Here is a 17,526-nt window from a genome sequence, read left to right on the forward strand (position 1 = left end):
TAAGGCTTATCTTGTTTTGTTGCTTGCTAATGAAGATACTGAACAGTCAGGATGATCATTTTGCCTCGTATATCCTCTGTAATTGGTAGGACCTTTTTAAAAGTACAATGTTGTGATGCACAAGGTGTTCTTTGTTATTGTTAGAAATAACTTGCAAGCATCTGTTTAACTCCCAAGATTATAGGTATTATTTAACTACTAGCAGGAATAAAATACACATTTTCTTCATATAAGAGTTGAGATAAATTTGCCCTCTTTTTGTGCTAAAAGTACAAGATTTCAGATACACAAAAATAAATTGTGGGCAGATGTAAATAATGTTCAGAAGCAATGAAGTGACAAACTGGCGTTGTATTAGAACATGCTACAATATAAAGTATTATATGTTACTATAATTGATATTATAGGCTTTATTTCATTGCAAATCAGGAAGACTGAAAAGTATGGGGTCAAATCCGAATAGTTTTACTGAGGTTTAAAATGCATTTATAATATACTGGGTTTGGGGTTTTTTTTTCCTTTTTCTGTCTTACATACTTTGAACAAAATACCGGATTAGATGAATTTTTAAGTCTCTTTGCATCAGCATAATACACAATATTTGCCCACCTTTTTATATTTAAATTTGTTCCTGGCCAGTTTTTGTATTGATGGATATTAAAAGATCCAGATGTGTCAGAAGAAATTGCCTAGCCCACATGGGAACAGAGGAAAGTACTGTAACCAGTTTAAATTTGGGATCACTTCTTACTCTGAAACCTGTATTTCTTTTCAGGGTAGAATAAGATTTTTATAAAGGTGGAACCATTGATTGTGTCCCTTGGGAGTACAATGATTCTTAATGTTGCATGATTGGTAAAGGCTAAATTCAGTGCAGAATATGTACCACTTACATCAAAATAGTTACCAGGCTTTTTAAGGCTATAAACTTTCCAGATTCAGGTGCAAAGCCTTACAGAAGTTTTTTGTTTACTTTCAAAGAAAGTGAAAGTCCATGGCAATCCTGCTGGTCCAGGCTGTGCGACTTCTAGATTTTATGGTCAAATATAATTTCGGAAGTAAGTTATGTTTGAAAGATAAATTGAGACGTTGATGTTCATATTTAAGTTCAGATTCAAGTTTTCAAAGCTGGAAATCCAGTGAAGATTGTACTTTTTATAAATGTTCTGTCTTTCAGGTCACTCTAGGCATCCTTTCTGGATGATAATTTAAATATTGAAATTGTCTAGAGAACATTCAATTTGTGTGGAATTCATTGAGTTGTAAGAATTGTATCATGTGTGTAATTCATTAAGTTGTATCATCTTACAGGATTACAATCAGAGAAGTACTGTTTCTATAATCTTCTACTTATTATCTCAAGCTGTTTAATAAGGCTTTCACATGGCTGTTTAAGAGAGGTCAGTGAGAGATGTTTTTTTCTCTTTGGGTCTTTTTAGTAGCTCTTCCCTCTTTTATTCAAGAGAGCTCTTAACCAAGGCTGTCAGCACAGCACCAATACGCATAAAAGGATGTGTAACAGTGAAGAAGGAGGGGAAGAATGTGTTTGTCCTGTGGACCTTTATAATCACCTCTTGTGTTACAGATGTGATGGAAAGCCTTGGGTTAATGTTAGTCTAGGAAATGTAACTCTGTGGTAATGATTTCAACAAAACAAATGTGCTCAGCAAGGAGAGGCAGCTAATGGATGTGTGAAGTCCACCATCGGTTGAAACTTCATCAGTTGATGTTGATGTTGAAATAATGTAGCATCCTGAGTTAGATGCTTAGACTTCACTTAATCCTTTATAATTATTGTGGTGTTTCTTGGGTATCATTCCAGACTAAGTTTTCCTTATTGTGAGCAGTTTCATGACAGTCTTAGCAGTAGAAGAGGTTTGCCTTCATGTTTTCAGTACTGTGTTGCAGTAATGAGCAGCTCTTAACTTTTTTTTTTAAGGCATAATTCTTTCTTCCAACAAAATGTATGATTTTGATTGGTGAATATAGCTACTGTGTGGGAGTCACCTGAACCTTGACAGACTTAGGAGAAACTTTCAGATCAGCAAAACCTGTAATTGCCTCTTGAGCTTTCTGTGGTCACTTGTTTCATTCTAAAGTGTTGTTTTCAGTGATTCAGTACAGTTTGGAGGTGGAGACAGAGATTGGGTTTTTGTAAAGTGCTGTCTATAAGAGCAATGTTCAGGCTGGTTTTTATTGAGAGTGGTTGATTGAAACAGATGAGATGTGCATAATTAATGTGCATAATTAGCAGAAAAAGCTATTCAGACATAAACATACGTCAGTCATACCAGTCTTAGGTGATTGGGATGGTGCTAAAATACTGCCTGTAAACATATAGCTCCTGCATTACCCTGAGGAAGGGCTGGCACAGCTAGTTGCTCTCAGGTCAGATGCTGCATTTTTCATTTTATGGTTTGCAGCCATTGCTTTTGACTGATTTCATCCTGACCTTGAACAGTTCTTACTCAGTTTTCATTCTTACTCATGAGCAACTTTATTTTCACCTTATGTGATAATAGAAGTTGGTGTTTTTCAATATGCTGCTTAAGTGGCAAACACAGAATTTTCAAACTCACTTACCTGATGAAGAAATAGGAATGTGTTGACAAATACACTGTGTTCCATGCCTCCATTGTAGCAGGTTAATGCATTATGTTTCTCAATAATAATTAACACTACTTAAGCAGAAGCTCAATCAATAGTATTGACACAATATCTACTTTAAACACAATATCTACTTTAAACAAAGAACTGCCTTTGTTTAAAAGAATCCTGTGGTTCATTTTCAGGGCATGTTGCTGTCTAACTCTCCTACCCATCCTAAAAGAAATGTCAATACTTTGGTGAATTCAATTTGAAACAAAACAACAAAATTGCATCAGGAGGTGTGTTAACACTTTGGACTGCCTTGACAGGGAAAAGTGTGTTAGGCTTTCTATTGATTTTGGCTGGGATGGAGCTTGTTTTTCTTCATAACAGCCAGTACAGTGTTGTATTTTAGATTTGTGACCAAAACTGTGTTGGTAACACACCAGTGCTTTAGGTGAGGTGTGCTTACACAGTGTCAAGACCTTCATGGTCTCTTCCTTCTGCCTTGTCCCCCAGCAAATGGCCTGGGAGGGGACACAAACAGGGAATCTTACCAAAACTGACCAAGGAGATGCTCCATGCCATGTAACAGCATGCTCAGCAATAAAACTGGAGGGAAAATTGCTTTTTCCCAAGGTAGACATTGCTCAGGGACTAACTGAGCATTAGGCCAGTGCTGAGTGTTGGCTGGTCACTGATTGTTTTTACATCATTTGTACCATAGGCTTTCATTAAAAATAGATTTTTTTTTTCTTTTAAATATTAAATATACTTCTTCATAGTAGTCATTGGTTGGGGGATTTTCTTATTCTATATGAAATCTGCTCCATCATTCTGAATATTCCCTATGGAAAAATATTCCACTTTTGAATCAAACTTGTTTGAAAATATCAGCTTGTGGTCATGAAGAAATGTAGTAAGTACAGCATTTTGCCTATGACAGAAATGGCTGGAAGGATTTAACCAAAAAAACCCTCACATTTTTTCTTTATAGAATGACATGAATGTTAGTAAAAATTGACATGAGAGTTATCCCATTTCCAGTTATTTTACCTGTCAGCTGATCTAAATCAGCAAAGCTGGCAAGTTTTTTCAGTGTTCACGATGCTCACAGCTCTCACTTGTCACCCCAGGGGAGGAGTATTTAAGATTAATATTTAAATTTGCCAGCTCATTCTCAAAAGAAGCTTGCCATGGTGCGTAGCTGCTGTTCTTTGTTTTAATTACACGTTCTGCTTCTTGTCAGGTTGGCTGTAATATGAGATCCTGCTGAATTCCAGAACTTTTCCAGAGTAAGCCTCTTTAATACAAAATTGTCATCATGGGTAAATGTCACTTCACAGTAAGGTTTTTGGACATTATTGATTTTATACTCCCCAAGAAAATTACCCTTTCTAGAGAACAAATCAGACTTCCTTCCTGCAGGGTTTTCAAAGTTATTACATAGAAAGTTTTTTCACATTTGGATCTTCAGAGATGAAGTTTTCCCATTTTCTTCCTTCAGATCAGAGGTCCCTTATTGGGCTAGAAGCCCAATTCCCCCATTTAATATTAATCATCATGATGGAATGTAATTTAATACTGATTTTAATTTGTTGGGATATATCTATAAGAAGATGTTTGCTTAGAAAGAATAAATTTGCTAAAAATGCAGTAAAAGTAACAGCATAATCCATACATACCTTGCCCCCACCCCAAGATTAACAACATTTCGACCAGAGTAATGATCAGAGACAAATTCCTATAATAGAATGATGCAAAGATAATGCTAAAGTAATTTTTCTGATTCTACTGCTTGAAATTTGACTCTGCAATTAGTTCAGCTGTTCAAAAGTATGAATAATTTACATGATATTGTTGCTGTGGAGTACTGAATAAAAGAAAATCTCAAGAGAGCAGGAGGTATTTTAGTTATCAAGATACCTCATCAATGAAAAAAATCTTTTTTGTTTTACTCTAATGGCGCCTCTCACTATTTAACATAAAAAGGCACTAGCATCAGAGATAAAACTTCATTTTTCTTATGACTGTAGCAGGAAAGCTTGTGCTACTTAACTGCCCATAGAAGAGATTTTTCTAGTGCCTTGCAGAACCATAATAAGGGTTGGTTTTTTTGTAATACAGTTGTTTCTAGATCTAAGATTTTGCAAGCCACACTGAGAAATGAGAATACACTGTGTTTGCTAACCAATAAAACTACTGAACTGTTGAACCCTTAAGGTTATTCAGGTAATTTATTTTGTCATGTTATGGGGTTTTTTGTTTGTTTTTAAGACCTCATCTTCACAACATAATTAAATTTTATTTCCTATGGTCTGCAGAAGTCATTCTGGTCATGTGCTGCTTTCAACTTTTTGTCAGCTAATTGTCTAATTTCATTTTTGTCTTTCTGGTTTTCATATATTTAAATATGGGAGTTAAAACACCAGAAATCATCCAGATGTATTTGATATGTTTGAGATGATACTTTATGAGCTAAAAGTAGGGGTGGTTCTTTTTTTGGAGAAGTTTATGGAAATAATTTAGTCAAGATACATGTAAAGATACTCTTTGACTCAAGAAAACCCCAAAGCCACGAATAGTATTGTAGACTTGGAAAATATATTAGTTAAGTATCACTATATATTTATTTTGCTCTAAAAATTTTATTAAAAATGTCTGCTGATTCTTGCATTTTTGTAATTTTCATAATTGTCCACTGATTTTTGTTAACATTTTCAGAATTTTTCTTGAAACATAAAGAACATTCAAATCAGATCAGTGCAAAATGTATTTAGTCTTGTATTTTGGTTTTTTATGGGAGCATTGTGGTTTAGGAATGGTATTCCTCTCTCTAGTGCTCCAACCAAAACTGTGACAGCATTCACATCCCCTCCCCCTCCAGCAGAAAGCACAAAAGGCAAAGATTAGTGCTTGAGATAAGAAAAATTTACTGAAAACAACAAGAAAATTAACAGTAACAGCAAGAATACTAATTACAAATAATCAAAGCTAACTGCATTTATTTCCTTCTCAGAAGTAGGTAGTTGTTAAATGCTTAATTAATGCACGTACAATTAAAATTGAATACTCGTGTTTGCAAATCAGTCACTGTAGAGTCTGATCACTAATCTAAAGATAAATCTCTGCATTGAGCTGAAATATATTTGATATGGCTAATAGAGAATGTGGTGAACCTTTTATGAATGTGTGATAAAACAAATGATGCAATCTAAAGAATGATATCTCTATAGACCAATTAGTTTCTTTGCATACTTGATTATGACAGTATTCCTGTATCTTTCGGGTATTGGGCATGGTGGCTAAAGGATGTATTTTTCATTGTGCATGATAAAAGTCCTAAAGCTGACTTCTTGGGGTGTAAGAGCCTCTTGATACAGCTTGAATTGTAGAATATCCTGAGTTGGAAGGGACCTATAAGGGTTATCAAAGTTCAGCTCCTGGCTCTGCACAGGACGCCCCAGGAGTTACACCATGTGTCTGAGAGCGTTGTGCAAATGCTGCTTGAGCTCTGTCAGGCTGGTGCTGTGATCACTGCCCAGGGGAGTCTGTCCAGTGCCCAAACACCCTCTGGGTAAAAAACCTTTTTCTATTATCCAAAATAAACTGAAGAGGTCAGTCAGTGCCTGCCCCTCCTCTTCCCCTCAGGAGAAGTTGTAGACTGCTGTGACTTCTGCCCTCAGTCTCCTTCAGGCTGAACAGGCCAGGTGACCTCAACCACTCCTCATATGGCTTCTCCTCTAGATCTTTCACCACCTTTGCAGTCCTTCTTTGAACACTCTCCAATAGCTTTACATCCTTTGAGTGTTGTGGTGCTGAAAACTGCACACAGGACTCGAGGTGAGCAGAGCAGGACAATCCCTTCCCTTACCTGGCTGTTGCTGTGCCTGATGCCCCCCAGGACAGGGTTGGCCCTCCTGGCTACCAGGTCACTGCTGGCTCAGATTCAACTTGACATTGACCATGGCACTGCTCTCTAGCATCTTGTTCCTCAGTCTGTACATAAATCCACGGTTGCTTCAACCCAAGTGCAGAATCCAGCACTTTCCTTTGAAACTCCATGTAGCTGGTGATTGCATGGCCTTCTAATTTGTCAAGGTCTTTCTGCAGGGCCTCTCTGCCCTGATGGGAGTCAACAACTCCTCCCAATTTGGTATTGTCTGAAAACTTAGTATACATCTGATTCCTGCATCCAAGTCCTTTTTGAAGATGTTGAAAACTGGGCCCTGCAGAGCCCTCCTAGTGAAAGGTCACCAGCCTAGTGTCACCCCATTCACTGTAACCCTTTGCACCTGAGCCATGAGCCAGTTGCTCACCCATCATACGATCTGTTTATCCAGCTGTGTGCTGCACATTTTGTCTAGAAGGATAGTGTGAAAGACAGTATGAGAAGCTTTACTAATGAAATCCTAAAGGAATCCATCAACATGGAAAACATCTCTCAGGATATTTTGAATCAGAGTAGTTACCTCCTGAAGAACAGCTTAAAAGTTTTGCAGGTTGTAGATTACTAGATTATTTATTCATATGAATGATTTTTCAATATGTCCAGTGCAAGGTTTGCTATTCCTGCAGTGATACTAATACAGGGATGAGGCATAGTCAGTCATACCAGCAACCACCTACACATGCTCTAGAAATACACTGATGAAATTCCATAGTCTATTGACATGTGGGTTTCTGAGTTGCTCAAAGATGAGCACAGATTTTTTTTTGTTTTACTGACTTTTCCATTGGTAAGGATACTCCAGAAGTAGTTCTTAGGAACAGTCTCAGAATAGCAGCTTCTCTGCAAGTCACTGCCTATGAGAAAATACAGCAGATCTTACCTGGAGAGAACACAATATTGTGTTCGCTAGAGGGAAAAACAGTTACTGTCACTGTGCCAAACTTTCAAGTTCATTCTTCTGTGCTGAAAATAATGTGGAGTAATAGATCCCAATCTTTGGCCACAAATCTACAAACAGTTTTAGGAGTATAGAAAATAAGGAATATTTTTAGGAGTACAGAAAATGAAAAATATTTTTGTTCTGTAGTTTCCTATTGACATGACAGAAGGTCAGCAATATGTTAGTCTGCTCCGCAACACATTTGAAGACTTCAGAAGATGCTTAGTTTTATAAGTTTGTCCATGTAGCCTGCTTTCCTTGAATTCAGCAGAGGCTTTGTGATCTTGTAAAAAACTGATTTAATTCAGTGTTGGGAGCTTTTAAAACTCTTGTCCTAGAGAACTAACATGATACAGGAGGCCAAAGCCATTAGATCACACCACCAAAAAAGGAAAACTATTTCCAGTGCAGTGTTGCTCAGTACATGTGTTTATTTGAAAAGCTGCCTGAACAGAAGCCAAAATAATAATCTCCTTTAAAAAATTATGAACAAAATAGCAATTGACTGAAAAGTTTCAAAGTAAGAAAGTGTGCAGGAAGTGAAGTTGTTTGGTTTTACAATCAAACTCCTCAGTGTCTGAAGGGAGATCACTTGAAAAGATTAATTTCTGTATCTGCAAAGTTCCAGCTCACAGTATTGTTAGATATTAATCTCCTCAACAAGAATGCCAGCTATTATATTCCTTTTCTAAATGCAACAATAGAAAAAAAAAAACCCCAAACCTGTCGCAGTTCCACATCTACTTTTTTTTTCTTTTTCTTAACTCCTGATGTGCAAAATGTAACAATATTGGTATTTAGGAGGCCAGGATGTTCTTTTATGGCTATTTCTCATATTGACTCATCATCTGTGAGTCACTTTGTGTAGGTTCTTAAGTCTCTCCCTCACCTCCATAGTTTAATACTAGTTGAGTTTTAGCTTAAAATTGTAAGGCAGTTTTCTTTATCTCAGGAATTCCTGCATATGCAGCTTGTACCGTGCTTCACAGGCTACTCAGGGCAGCCTTTAGCTTCACTATTCATTGTTTGTTTGGCCTTTCTAAGGAAAGGATTATTATTTGAAAACTGAGTCTGAAAGGATTGTTTGTTCTTTTTTCTAATGAAACTGTGAGCTAGTTTCAGCTGTGTTGATTTTTTTATCAGTGGCTGGTACAGGAGAATGTGATAGATTTGTGCTGAACATGGGGTTGATAATATGGAGATGTTTTTTGTTATTGCTGAGCTGGGCTTGCACAGAACCAAGGCCTTTTCTGCTTTTCGTACTGGCCATGCTGACAAGGAAATTGGGCCTGCATGGGAGGTTTGGTAGGAGGAGACACAGCTTGGACAACTGATCAAAGGGTATTCCAGACCATATGACATCATGCTCAGTGCATAAAGTGAGAGGAAGAAGGAGGAAGGGGAGGAAGTTTGGGGTAATCACGTTTATTTCCGTGAGGAACTGTTTCTGTGTGATGGGTGCCTGCTCTCCTGGAGATGGCTGAATCCCTGCCTGCCCATGGGAAGGAGTGAATTAATTCCTTGTTTTACTTTACTTTAGTGCTTAGCTTTTGCTTTCTCTATTAAACTGTCTGTATCTCACCCCATCAATTTTCTGATTTTTACCTTTCTAATTCTCTCCACAGTCCTGCTGGTGGGAGAGTGAGCAAGGGGCTGTATGGTGCTTGGTTGCTGGCTGGGGCTAAACTACAACAAACTAGTAGCAAAGTAGCCCTTTAAATTAATGTTTGGATTTGATTTTTTAACCCGAGAATATTTTTGAAGTAGGTACACGTCCTCAGATTAATGAGAAACGCAGTCAGTGTGTTTGTGTCTGTTTTCGCTTGTCTTTGTATGCTGGTAAGAACAACAGAGTTAAACAGCAGATTTACTGTAGTGAAGTACCACGTTCAGTTTTGGGTCCCTCACTTTAAATATGGCATTGAAGTACTGGAGTGTGTCCAGTGAAGGGAACAAGGCTCTGAGAGAACTTGTCTTTTGAGGAACAGCTGAGGGAGCTGGGCTTGTTTAGTCTCAAGGAGGCTCTGGGGAGATTTCATTATTCTCTACAAGCACCTCAAGAGATTATAGTGAAGTGAGGCCAGTCGAAATGGCAAACCAGCTCTAGAACATTATAAATTAAATTACTTGTATTTATTACAAAGGACATATATACTGAGTACTCTAATGGCTTCTTGGTGTTGCAGGAAACAGCATACTCCATTCAGCAGCAGACAGTGTGACAAGCGCAGTACAGAAGGCAAGTCAGGCCTTGAATGAGCGTGGTGAAAGGCTAGGTCGTGCAGAAGAAAAGACAGAGGAGCTGAAAAACAGTGCTCAGCAGTTTGCAGAAACTGCACATAAGGTAAGATTTTAGTAGGATAAAGTCAGACATTTGGCTGCCATAGTTTGTTGAATGAAAGCATGTATCTATACTTCGTTGTATAGAGGCTTGAACTTAGCTCAGGGTAGGTATCAAATCCTCTTCGTGACACCTTCTTCACCTTCTTTGCCTCTAAAAAATTACTTCCATTTGTTGGTGACTGCTCAGGATCTCAAAGTTATAAATTCTGTAAAATAAAAACTTCTCAGAGTTGCCTGCCAAAGACACATTTAAAAAACAATTCTGTTTGAGGAAAGAAAGGAGAGTGTTGGTTTAAGTTCTTTAGTGCTTAAATGCAATTCTAGTATATCACTACAAACATTAATTTCTTTTAAAAGCATACTTGTAACTTGAGTATCAAAGGTTTACAACAGTTTAGTTTGAGTCATTTATTGGTTATCATTTCACCGTTAGCAAATGAGTGAATTTTAACTGCTGCTACTAGTTCTGTTTTCTAGGTGATTTCCCAGACAGCTCACTCATCTCAGTTTTGTTAGCATGCTATTATCTACAGATAGCAATTTTTTATTATATGGAACCTAACCCTAAGCCCTCTGCCTGGTTTGCCAAGTACGTTTGTCTACGCATTTTTTACAGGTTTTAACTCGCTTCATCTCTTTCTTCTCCCTCTCATTCCCAGTTAAGTGCATTTTTGAATTATTTGAAATGGAAATAATTGGTAATCACAGAGGTGGAAAGGCAATCAGTCCTTTATTTTTCATCATTTTGTAGTGGCAGAGCTCCTGAATAGGTGTTTTAAATTACTTGTCTGGAATTTCTGATTGTAGTTAATAATCAAAATCATTGGGTCAAAATTACTATTCTTCTAAGCACATCTTTGTTTCTGGTGTCTTGCTCTAGCCTTCCTCACAGACAGCAAAATAATGGAGCATAGGGAAACAGAGCTGGGAAAGCAGATAAATCCTGCCTCCTCAGCATGGCAGAGAGAGGCTTTGCCTGTGTGTCCCAGGAAGGGGAATGACTGTATAGCTCTGTGCAAAGAAGTTAATGGATTTCAGGCATCTTTTGAAGAATTTGTCTTACAAACTCCTCTTATCCACACTAGCCACATTAGGCTGATACAGCTGTCGTTCTTGGCGATATCTCTTCAATTAATTTTTTTTATTTCTTTTTCAGCTTGCCATGAAGCACAAATGCTGAGATACTGCCCAAAGTTGAAATCTTCTCAAGAGAAGCTGAAAAGGCTACAATCAGCAACTTTTACAGGAGATTCAGTCTTCTGTGTGCTTTTTCCTTCCCGTTCAGTGGAGATGCATTCTTTCAGTTTCTGTGCAGGAAAAAGTGTTGCGTTTCTACTTTTCTGACTTCCTTCTGTTCCTCTTTTTTAATATTGCTACACAGTCCTGCGGTACTTTCTACCTGTGTTTCAGTTGTTACAGGAGTGAAAGCAGACATTGAAAAAGGACCAAATGACAAGCTGATCAGGATTAAAATAGTAATATTCTTCCATGGTTGTATAAAAAGAAAGATTGAACTGATTGTGGACATGTGTGTGGAAATAAAATCCAAAGAAGGGGTATAATTTTCTTCATTTAATGTAGCATCAGCAGAATGTGAATGAATGTTAGAATTAAACATCTGGGGTTGTAGCTATAATGGAGGACAAACTGCTTTGTCCTGGGAAACAGAAAAAAATTGATTCTTCTAATGTAGGAAGCGTTGCATGTGCACCAGCATTCGGAAGTGCATATCTGAATTTCATTCATATCAGCATTTTACATGTTCCTATTTTCACTTTCAGACTGATTATTTGAATAGTATGCTGAAACCTAGAGAATGTATGCTTGAGGTTTCAAAATAGAGGAAAAAGGTAATTTTTACATCTATACGCACATAGCTGTGCCTCAAACACAATCTACAATTCAGCAATCTTGATATAAAATAGCATTTCCTTTTACCTGTGATTGTGTGGCTAAAGGCTCATGAAAATGAGAATGCAAAGGCCTGGGAAGATGAGAGTGCACTATTTTCAAGACATCTGTTTTTCATAAATTCTACAGTTTTTGGAACACTTCAGAAATGTGTCTGATTTTAATGCCTTCTCTGTTAGCAAGTTGTCTGATTTTTTAATATAGAGGCTTTCAAAAAAGCATGTCTTGGTACACTAGAATCAACTTCTAGTTTGAGTCTCAGCTTTCAATATGTTATCACTGGAAGGATGACTCTATTTCATCTGCATTCATTATATGCAATATATGCACTGTGTTTCTCTTACAAAAATAAGTAGGTTACCTTTTTCCTTCACAGCTGTTTCCTTAACATTTTTAAGATGGTCTAATCTGCTACAAGAATGAAAAGAGAAAAAAAGGAGAAAAAGATGTTGATTTTTTCTTTTCTTAAACCAGTAAGCTAGAAAATAAGTCCTTGCAGAAGGTACAGCCTTCATCTTCTGAAGATGCCTGCTCTTCGTTTTCACCCTCATCTTACCAGAGAAAAGCTGGCATTATATGAATGTACTGTATTCATTGTAGAATATGATTTTTGCATTATTAATCACACAACAGTCTAAAATCCTCAGAGCAGTGCTTGTAAGAGAGATAAAAGCTACTGTAGTAATTGAGAATATTTTACTTACTGCAAGCTGAAGTAACTGAAAATTTCATGGAAATGCCCATTTCATAAAAAGATGCTTGCCTTTAGGAAAGTATTCTCATTTGAACTAAGGACACTGTCTAGTTAGCTGATTGCATTCAAACTTAACATCTGTTTTGGTTTTGGGGTTTTTTCCCTGTAATTTAAACAGTTTTGTATGAAGCTTTTTATTTAATTTCACACGGGGAGTTGAGAGAATGGGTCATTTGTGTAGTACCATAGGATCATTTAGTTCTATTTAGCACCAGCCTCAACAGTTACCAAATCTAGCACCTACTGAAAGGGAATTTGGCCACTTCTGTTATAAATCAGAACAGGTTCATTAACAACACAAGTTCTGAACACTCTGTTGAGCTGTGTGTGAGTAATGGTTGCCCTGGAAATGTCTGAATGCTATTGTAATGACTGGGTATTTCTGCAATTAACCAAGGAAAAAGTCTCTGTTTTTTAAACCAAAATTAAACTTCTGCTAGATACAAAATGTTAGGCAATTTTTTTTTTTTTTAAGATGGATCCATTTTAAGATGGATCATAGGTCAGTCAGGGAGAGCATTTTTGGCCACACAGCTATCTTCTTGTCATATTTTCCATTCTTTTAAAACTATATTCTGCTGCTAACCTCACAAGTCTCTCTTGAGAGATGGAAGTAGATTCTGAGCTGCTGCCATCAAGCACTTGCAAATAATTAGAAGAAATGCCTAAAACCCAGGTCAGATAAACCTGAAAATAACTAATTGTCTAAATTTAGATGAAAAGGCATATATTTTTGAGTGTTTACATAAATATCAGCTGGACAGGACAAGATCATAATTGCACTGCTAAGTTCCAGACCTCTTGTGAGCTGAACTGTACTAAAACATTGCTTTAGTCTCATCTGAGTTTTTCAGCATTTTGGGTTGTTTTGTATCTTCCAGTTAAGAGTATGGTTTTTATCATAACTCAGGACTTTAATCCAACCATCAAAAGCCATTTATATGGGAGCTTTAGGTAACCTAAGTCTTCTGAATGAAGGATAAGTGGTTTGTCTGTTTACTTTGTTCTTTCTGTTCATTAAACTACAAGGTTTGGTAGTTTTTAGGAAAAAAATCAAGATGTATAAATGTTTATCCAAAGGTAAATCTTAGAGCATTGCAGTTTCCTTCTGAAACTTAGCTTGTAGTGTATAGAACCTAGTATTATTAGTCATGTACATAACATATAATATGATTCAGGTTAATGTTTCATATGAAAGAATGTATTTGTAAATTGTAACAATATTATTAGTTTCTTTATCTTTTTAAAGTTCTAAACAGAATAAAAATGATGTATTGTTAGACTTGACTGCTGTACTGCAAACTCTGTCTTAAAAGGTTACTTTTGTGTCTAGCAAAAGTTGTGTATTATGTGAAATATTAACAAAAATATGTGCTCTTTAAACTGATCTTAAAGGTATGTAGGTTTTGTCATGATTTGCCAGAATTGTAATACTTGCTGATATCTATTGTAACCAATTCCTTGGAAGTTCTCAAAGATGTAGAAATTATTTTGTGCCATTCTGGGGAGAGAAAAAAAACAGTGGGACCTGCTCTCGACTCACTAATGGAAACCCTGATTTTTGTCATTAAATACTTTACTGTGATGAAAACTGTGTTTGGATTATTTGAGTTCTCTATTCAAAATATGAATTGTTCTTGAGTTAGTTTTTTGTATTTCACTCTAGCAAAATTATATTGAATCTTAGCAAAACTGAATAAAAATTATTTTCTGCTATAGTGATAAAAATTTTCTCTAGAGTACTGTAATTAAAAGAGAAGTAGTGGAAACTAGGTTAAAGCATTTCCTGTCTAAGCAGATTCCAAAAAATAATTGCTAGAGGTTGAAGTTAGCACCCTACCTAAAGGCTGTGTAGGTTAAAAAGAATCCTGGTAATTTACTTTGCATTCCTATGAAATGCTTATTCTCAAGTTGTTAATATCTTCTTTTGGCTATCTAATTTTTTTTTTTTTTTTTATCAAAGCACAAGCAATTTTAGTTACCCTATAAGAATAAAACTATAAAGGTAGAATTCTTCTACACACAGAGAAGCAATCCCTTGGATTCAAATGAGGTCTACTTGCACAAGAACCATATCCAATATGAACTGCCTTTGCTGCCATCTCTTTTCAGGCTTAAACGTGATCCCTGTGATCGTAATCTCAAAAATTTCTTGTTGACAAGTACTGTCAACTGTTCAATTACTCTAGTTACTAGGTAAGTTTTGCTTGAATTCATGTTATCCATTGATGTTGAGTACCATACATCTCCAATGCCTAACCTGTATGAACCTCTTGGTAAAAGAAATAGATCTCTGGTGGATCAGAAGCTAATTTGATCTGGACAGCATTTTGGTGTAGATTGAACAAAATGTTCCGATCATTTTTGAACATTCTTGTAGATCAATTTCACTATGTCATTTTTTAAATTTATGTTATGACTTTCATAACTTATCAGCCTTATTTGTTGCTGTGTATAAATTAAGGAAAAGATAGGGCTTTGTTTGTCATCTTTGATTCATGGAAGAAGTTCAAGCATGGATGTTTGCTGATTCAGTATGTTTGGTTTCCTAAGTAAAGTATATGTTAGTATGTTCCTGAAGGGATAATATTTGACTGAGAAAATTGTTCTTCAGCTACAAGTCATGGCATCTATGAAGATACAGATACACACTACTTCAGGTAGTGAGCAGGAGTGCTGTCCACTACTCAAAAAGGATTGCAATGTCTCAGATTAAAAATGGCTTTCTCTTGTTTCATAGTTCCCCATGGAAGTGGTCAGCTACTACTGGGGTAAGACATTAATTTATATAAACAGTAACTTCCGTAATAATTTCAAAGCATCAACTTCTACTTCGTGGCACATCATTACAGCCTGTTTCATGCATCATCTGGAAGCACTGAATGGTATTTAATGTCTCTTGCATTTATACTTTTTCTATTTGAGCTGTTACTGTCTTTTTTTTCTGCTGTGACCTCATGCGGTCTAAATTGTGGCAACATTTTTTAATGATGGTGGCTAGCTTTGGCAGGAGTTGACATGGGAATACAGGCCCAAAAAGTATTTCACTATTTATTTTTACAATAACTGAACAAAAGCAAACTGAGGGTAAAGGTCTGTTACGTGGAGGCAGCATATTATGTTAGGTGTTCAGGGCCAGTATCCAGAGTAGAAAAGTAACCTTGTTAACTAAGCAAGTCAGGTGGCTTTAGAAGTGTAGAAAATACATATCTAGCAAAATACTAATTGATATTTCAAACAGTTTCAGAGGTTTCTGGTAGCTAAACGTGTGCTAGCTTACGCAGAGGACTTGAAGCCTGTCTTGTGTTGAAATTCTGTTGGTGCTAAAGAGGAAGGAACAGTTTTTATTTGTGTCAAGTATTTTTTCCTGTAGAGAAGAGAAAAAATGTGGTAAAAAATAAATGAGAAAACAGTGATATTGTTTCATACTGTATTGAAAACAAAGTCTTCAACATGTGCAACTAACAATAATCATCATGTTGATTTGCAGCCAAACCAGTTGGGGTTTTTTTCCTATTTCAGAAAGAATAGACATATGAAAGCTTTCTTTGCTTTGGCATGATGCTGGAACTAGGACTTCTGCAGAAAACATCTTTACTTGTCAGAAGTATTAAGATTTTAATGAGACTCCTTTCCAAAACTTTCACTGGTTTTATAAAAAATAGCATTTGGAAGCACTTATTTGTTTCTGTGAGAAAACATAGAAAAAGGAAACATAAAAGAGAAGGCTATTAGATTTAACAGTAGATTGCTGCATTTATTTGAGGATTGTAAGAGACTAGTCAAAAGCATGGCACTATTACTTTTTAGGAATAAGGAAGTGTAAGCACTGTTCATGCTGCCAGTCTGCCTGAACCTGAGGAGAGGTTGTGCAAGATGAGGGACAGACTGGAGACTCCTGCATCACCAGGTAAGCAAGTCAGAGGAGATGATGAGGTAACTTCTCAGAGAGTCCCAGGGAAGAGGAGAAACATACCCCTTACTTGGGAGGACACTGCCATCACTCCCAGTGTGTGTCTTCCCCCCCACTTCTTTCTTGCCCCAGCTTTATATGCTGAGCACAAAACTGCATGGTGTAGGATTATCCCTCTGGTCAGCTGGGGTCAGCATCCTGCTTGTGTCCCCTCCCAGTTCATTGTTTAGCCTCAACCTCTTTGAGGTTGAAGAAACAGAAAAGGCCTTGACAATGTGCAAGGCCCACTCAGCAATAACTAAAATATCCCTCAATTATCAGCACTCCTTCCAGCACAGATTTAAAACACAGCCCCTTACTTGTTACCATGAAGAAAATTATACCAGCCAAAAGCAGCAGACTGTTCAGTGTTTTCTCACAAATGGGTAAAGAGCCATTTGCAATTTCCTCAGGACAGTTCTGAGGTGTTTTAAACCTACATAGAGAGAAATGTGAGTGCCCTTGGTCTTTTATCTTACCTGTTCTTTTCTGGTGCTTCCTCATGTGCACTTGTTCAGTATTTGAGACAAGCTGAAAACAGGTCTGTTAAAAGTCAGAGCAATGAAACCACATGACAGGTATTATTCCTCACTGAGGCCATGAACAATTGCTGAGCTTCCAGTGTCTGAGTGAAATAATAGCTGTATATATAGGATCATTTGTAAGACAGATGGCTGAGAAAGGTACAATTTATCTACCAGGCAAGGTTTCACAACTTTTGGCCTCTATTCTTGTCAAATGCATCATTAATGGGTTAGCTATTTGCTAATCACCTAAACTTAGGAGATGTTAGATTAGAATATTTTTTTTTCCTCCAAGTCTATTCTAGGTGGCAATCTCTGCAATAGCACTGAAAAAGGAAAGGGAGGTGGGGAAGAAAGAGGTCATGTGTTTAGGTTCATTGACTGGGTAGGCCTCATAGAATCTGTTCCTCTGTCTAGCACAGTACTTTTGCAAGGTTATTTATGGCTTCCTTTAATACCCCAACTGTCCTTCCTAGTTCCCACTTTTGAATAGTCTTCAATATTCATTGTTGTGTTTTTGCCATATTGCTCACTTGAAAGTATCTCGTCCTAAGGGGTGGC

At 36.9% G+C, this 17,526-nt stretch overlaps 1 protein-coding gene across 3 annotated transcripts in view; it reads left to right on the forward strand.

Annotated features, from left to right (window-relative positions):
- Positions 1-14,080, forward strand: part of STXBP6 (syntaxin binding protein 6) — a 96,981-nt gene extending 82,901 nt beyond the window's left edge. For all 3 annotated transcript variants that reach the window (XM_071426985.1, XM_071426983.1, XM_071426984.1), the window contains exons 6-7: positions 9,668-9,825; positions 10,981-14,080. In XM_071426985.1, the coding sequence (XP_071283086.1) occupies positions 9,668-9,825; positions 10,981-11,004 (182 nt within the window). In that variant the 3' untranslated portion in view covers positions 11,005-14,080. The remainder of the gene's footprint in view (positions 1-9,667; positions 9,826-10,980) is intronic.
- Positions 14,081-17,526: the final 3,446 nt, after the last annotated feature.

The sequence above is a fragment of the Agelaius tricolor genome, unplaced genomic scaffold (genome assembly GCF_023055355.1).
Source record: "Agelaius tricolor isolate 1412-34295 unplaced genomic scaffold, bAgeTri1.0.p SCAF_5, whole genome shotgun sequence".
Lineage (NCBI taxonomy): Eukaryota > Metazoa > Chordata > Aves > Passeriformes > Icteridae > Agelaius > Agelaius tricolor.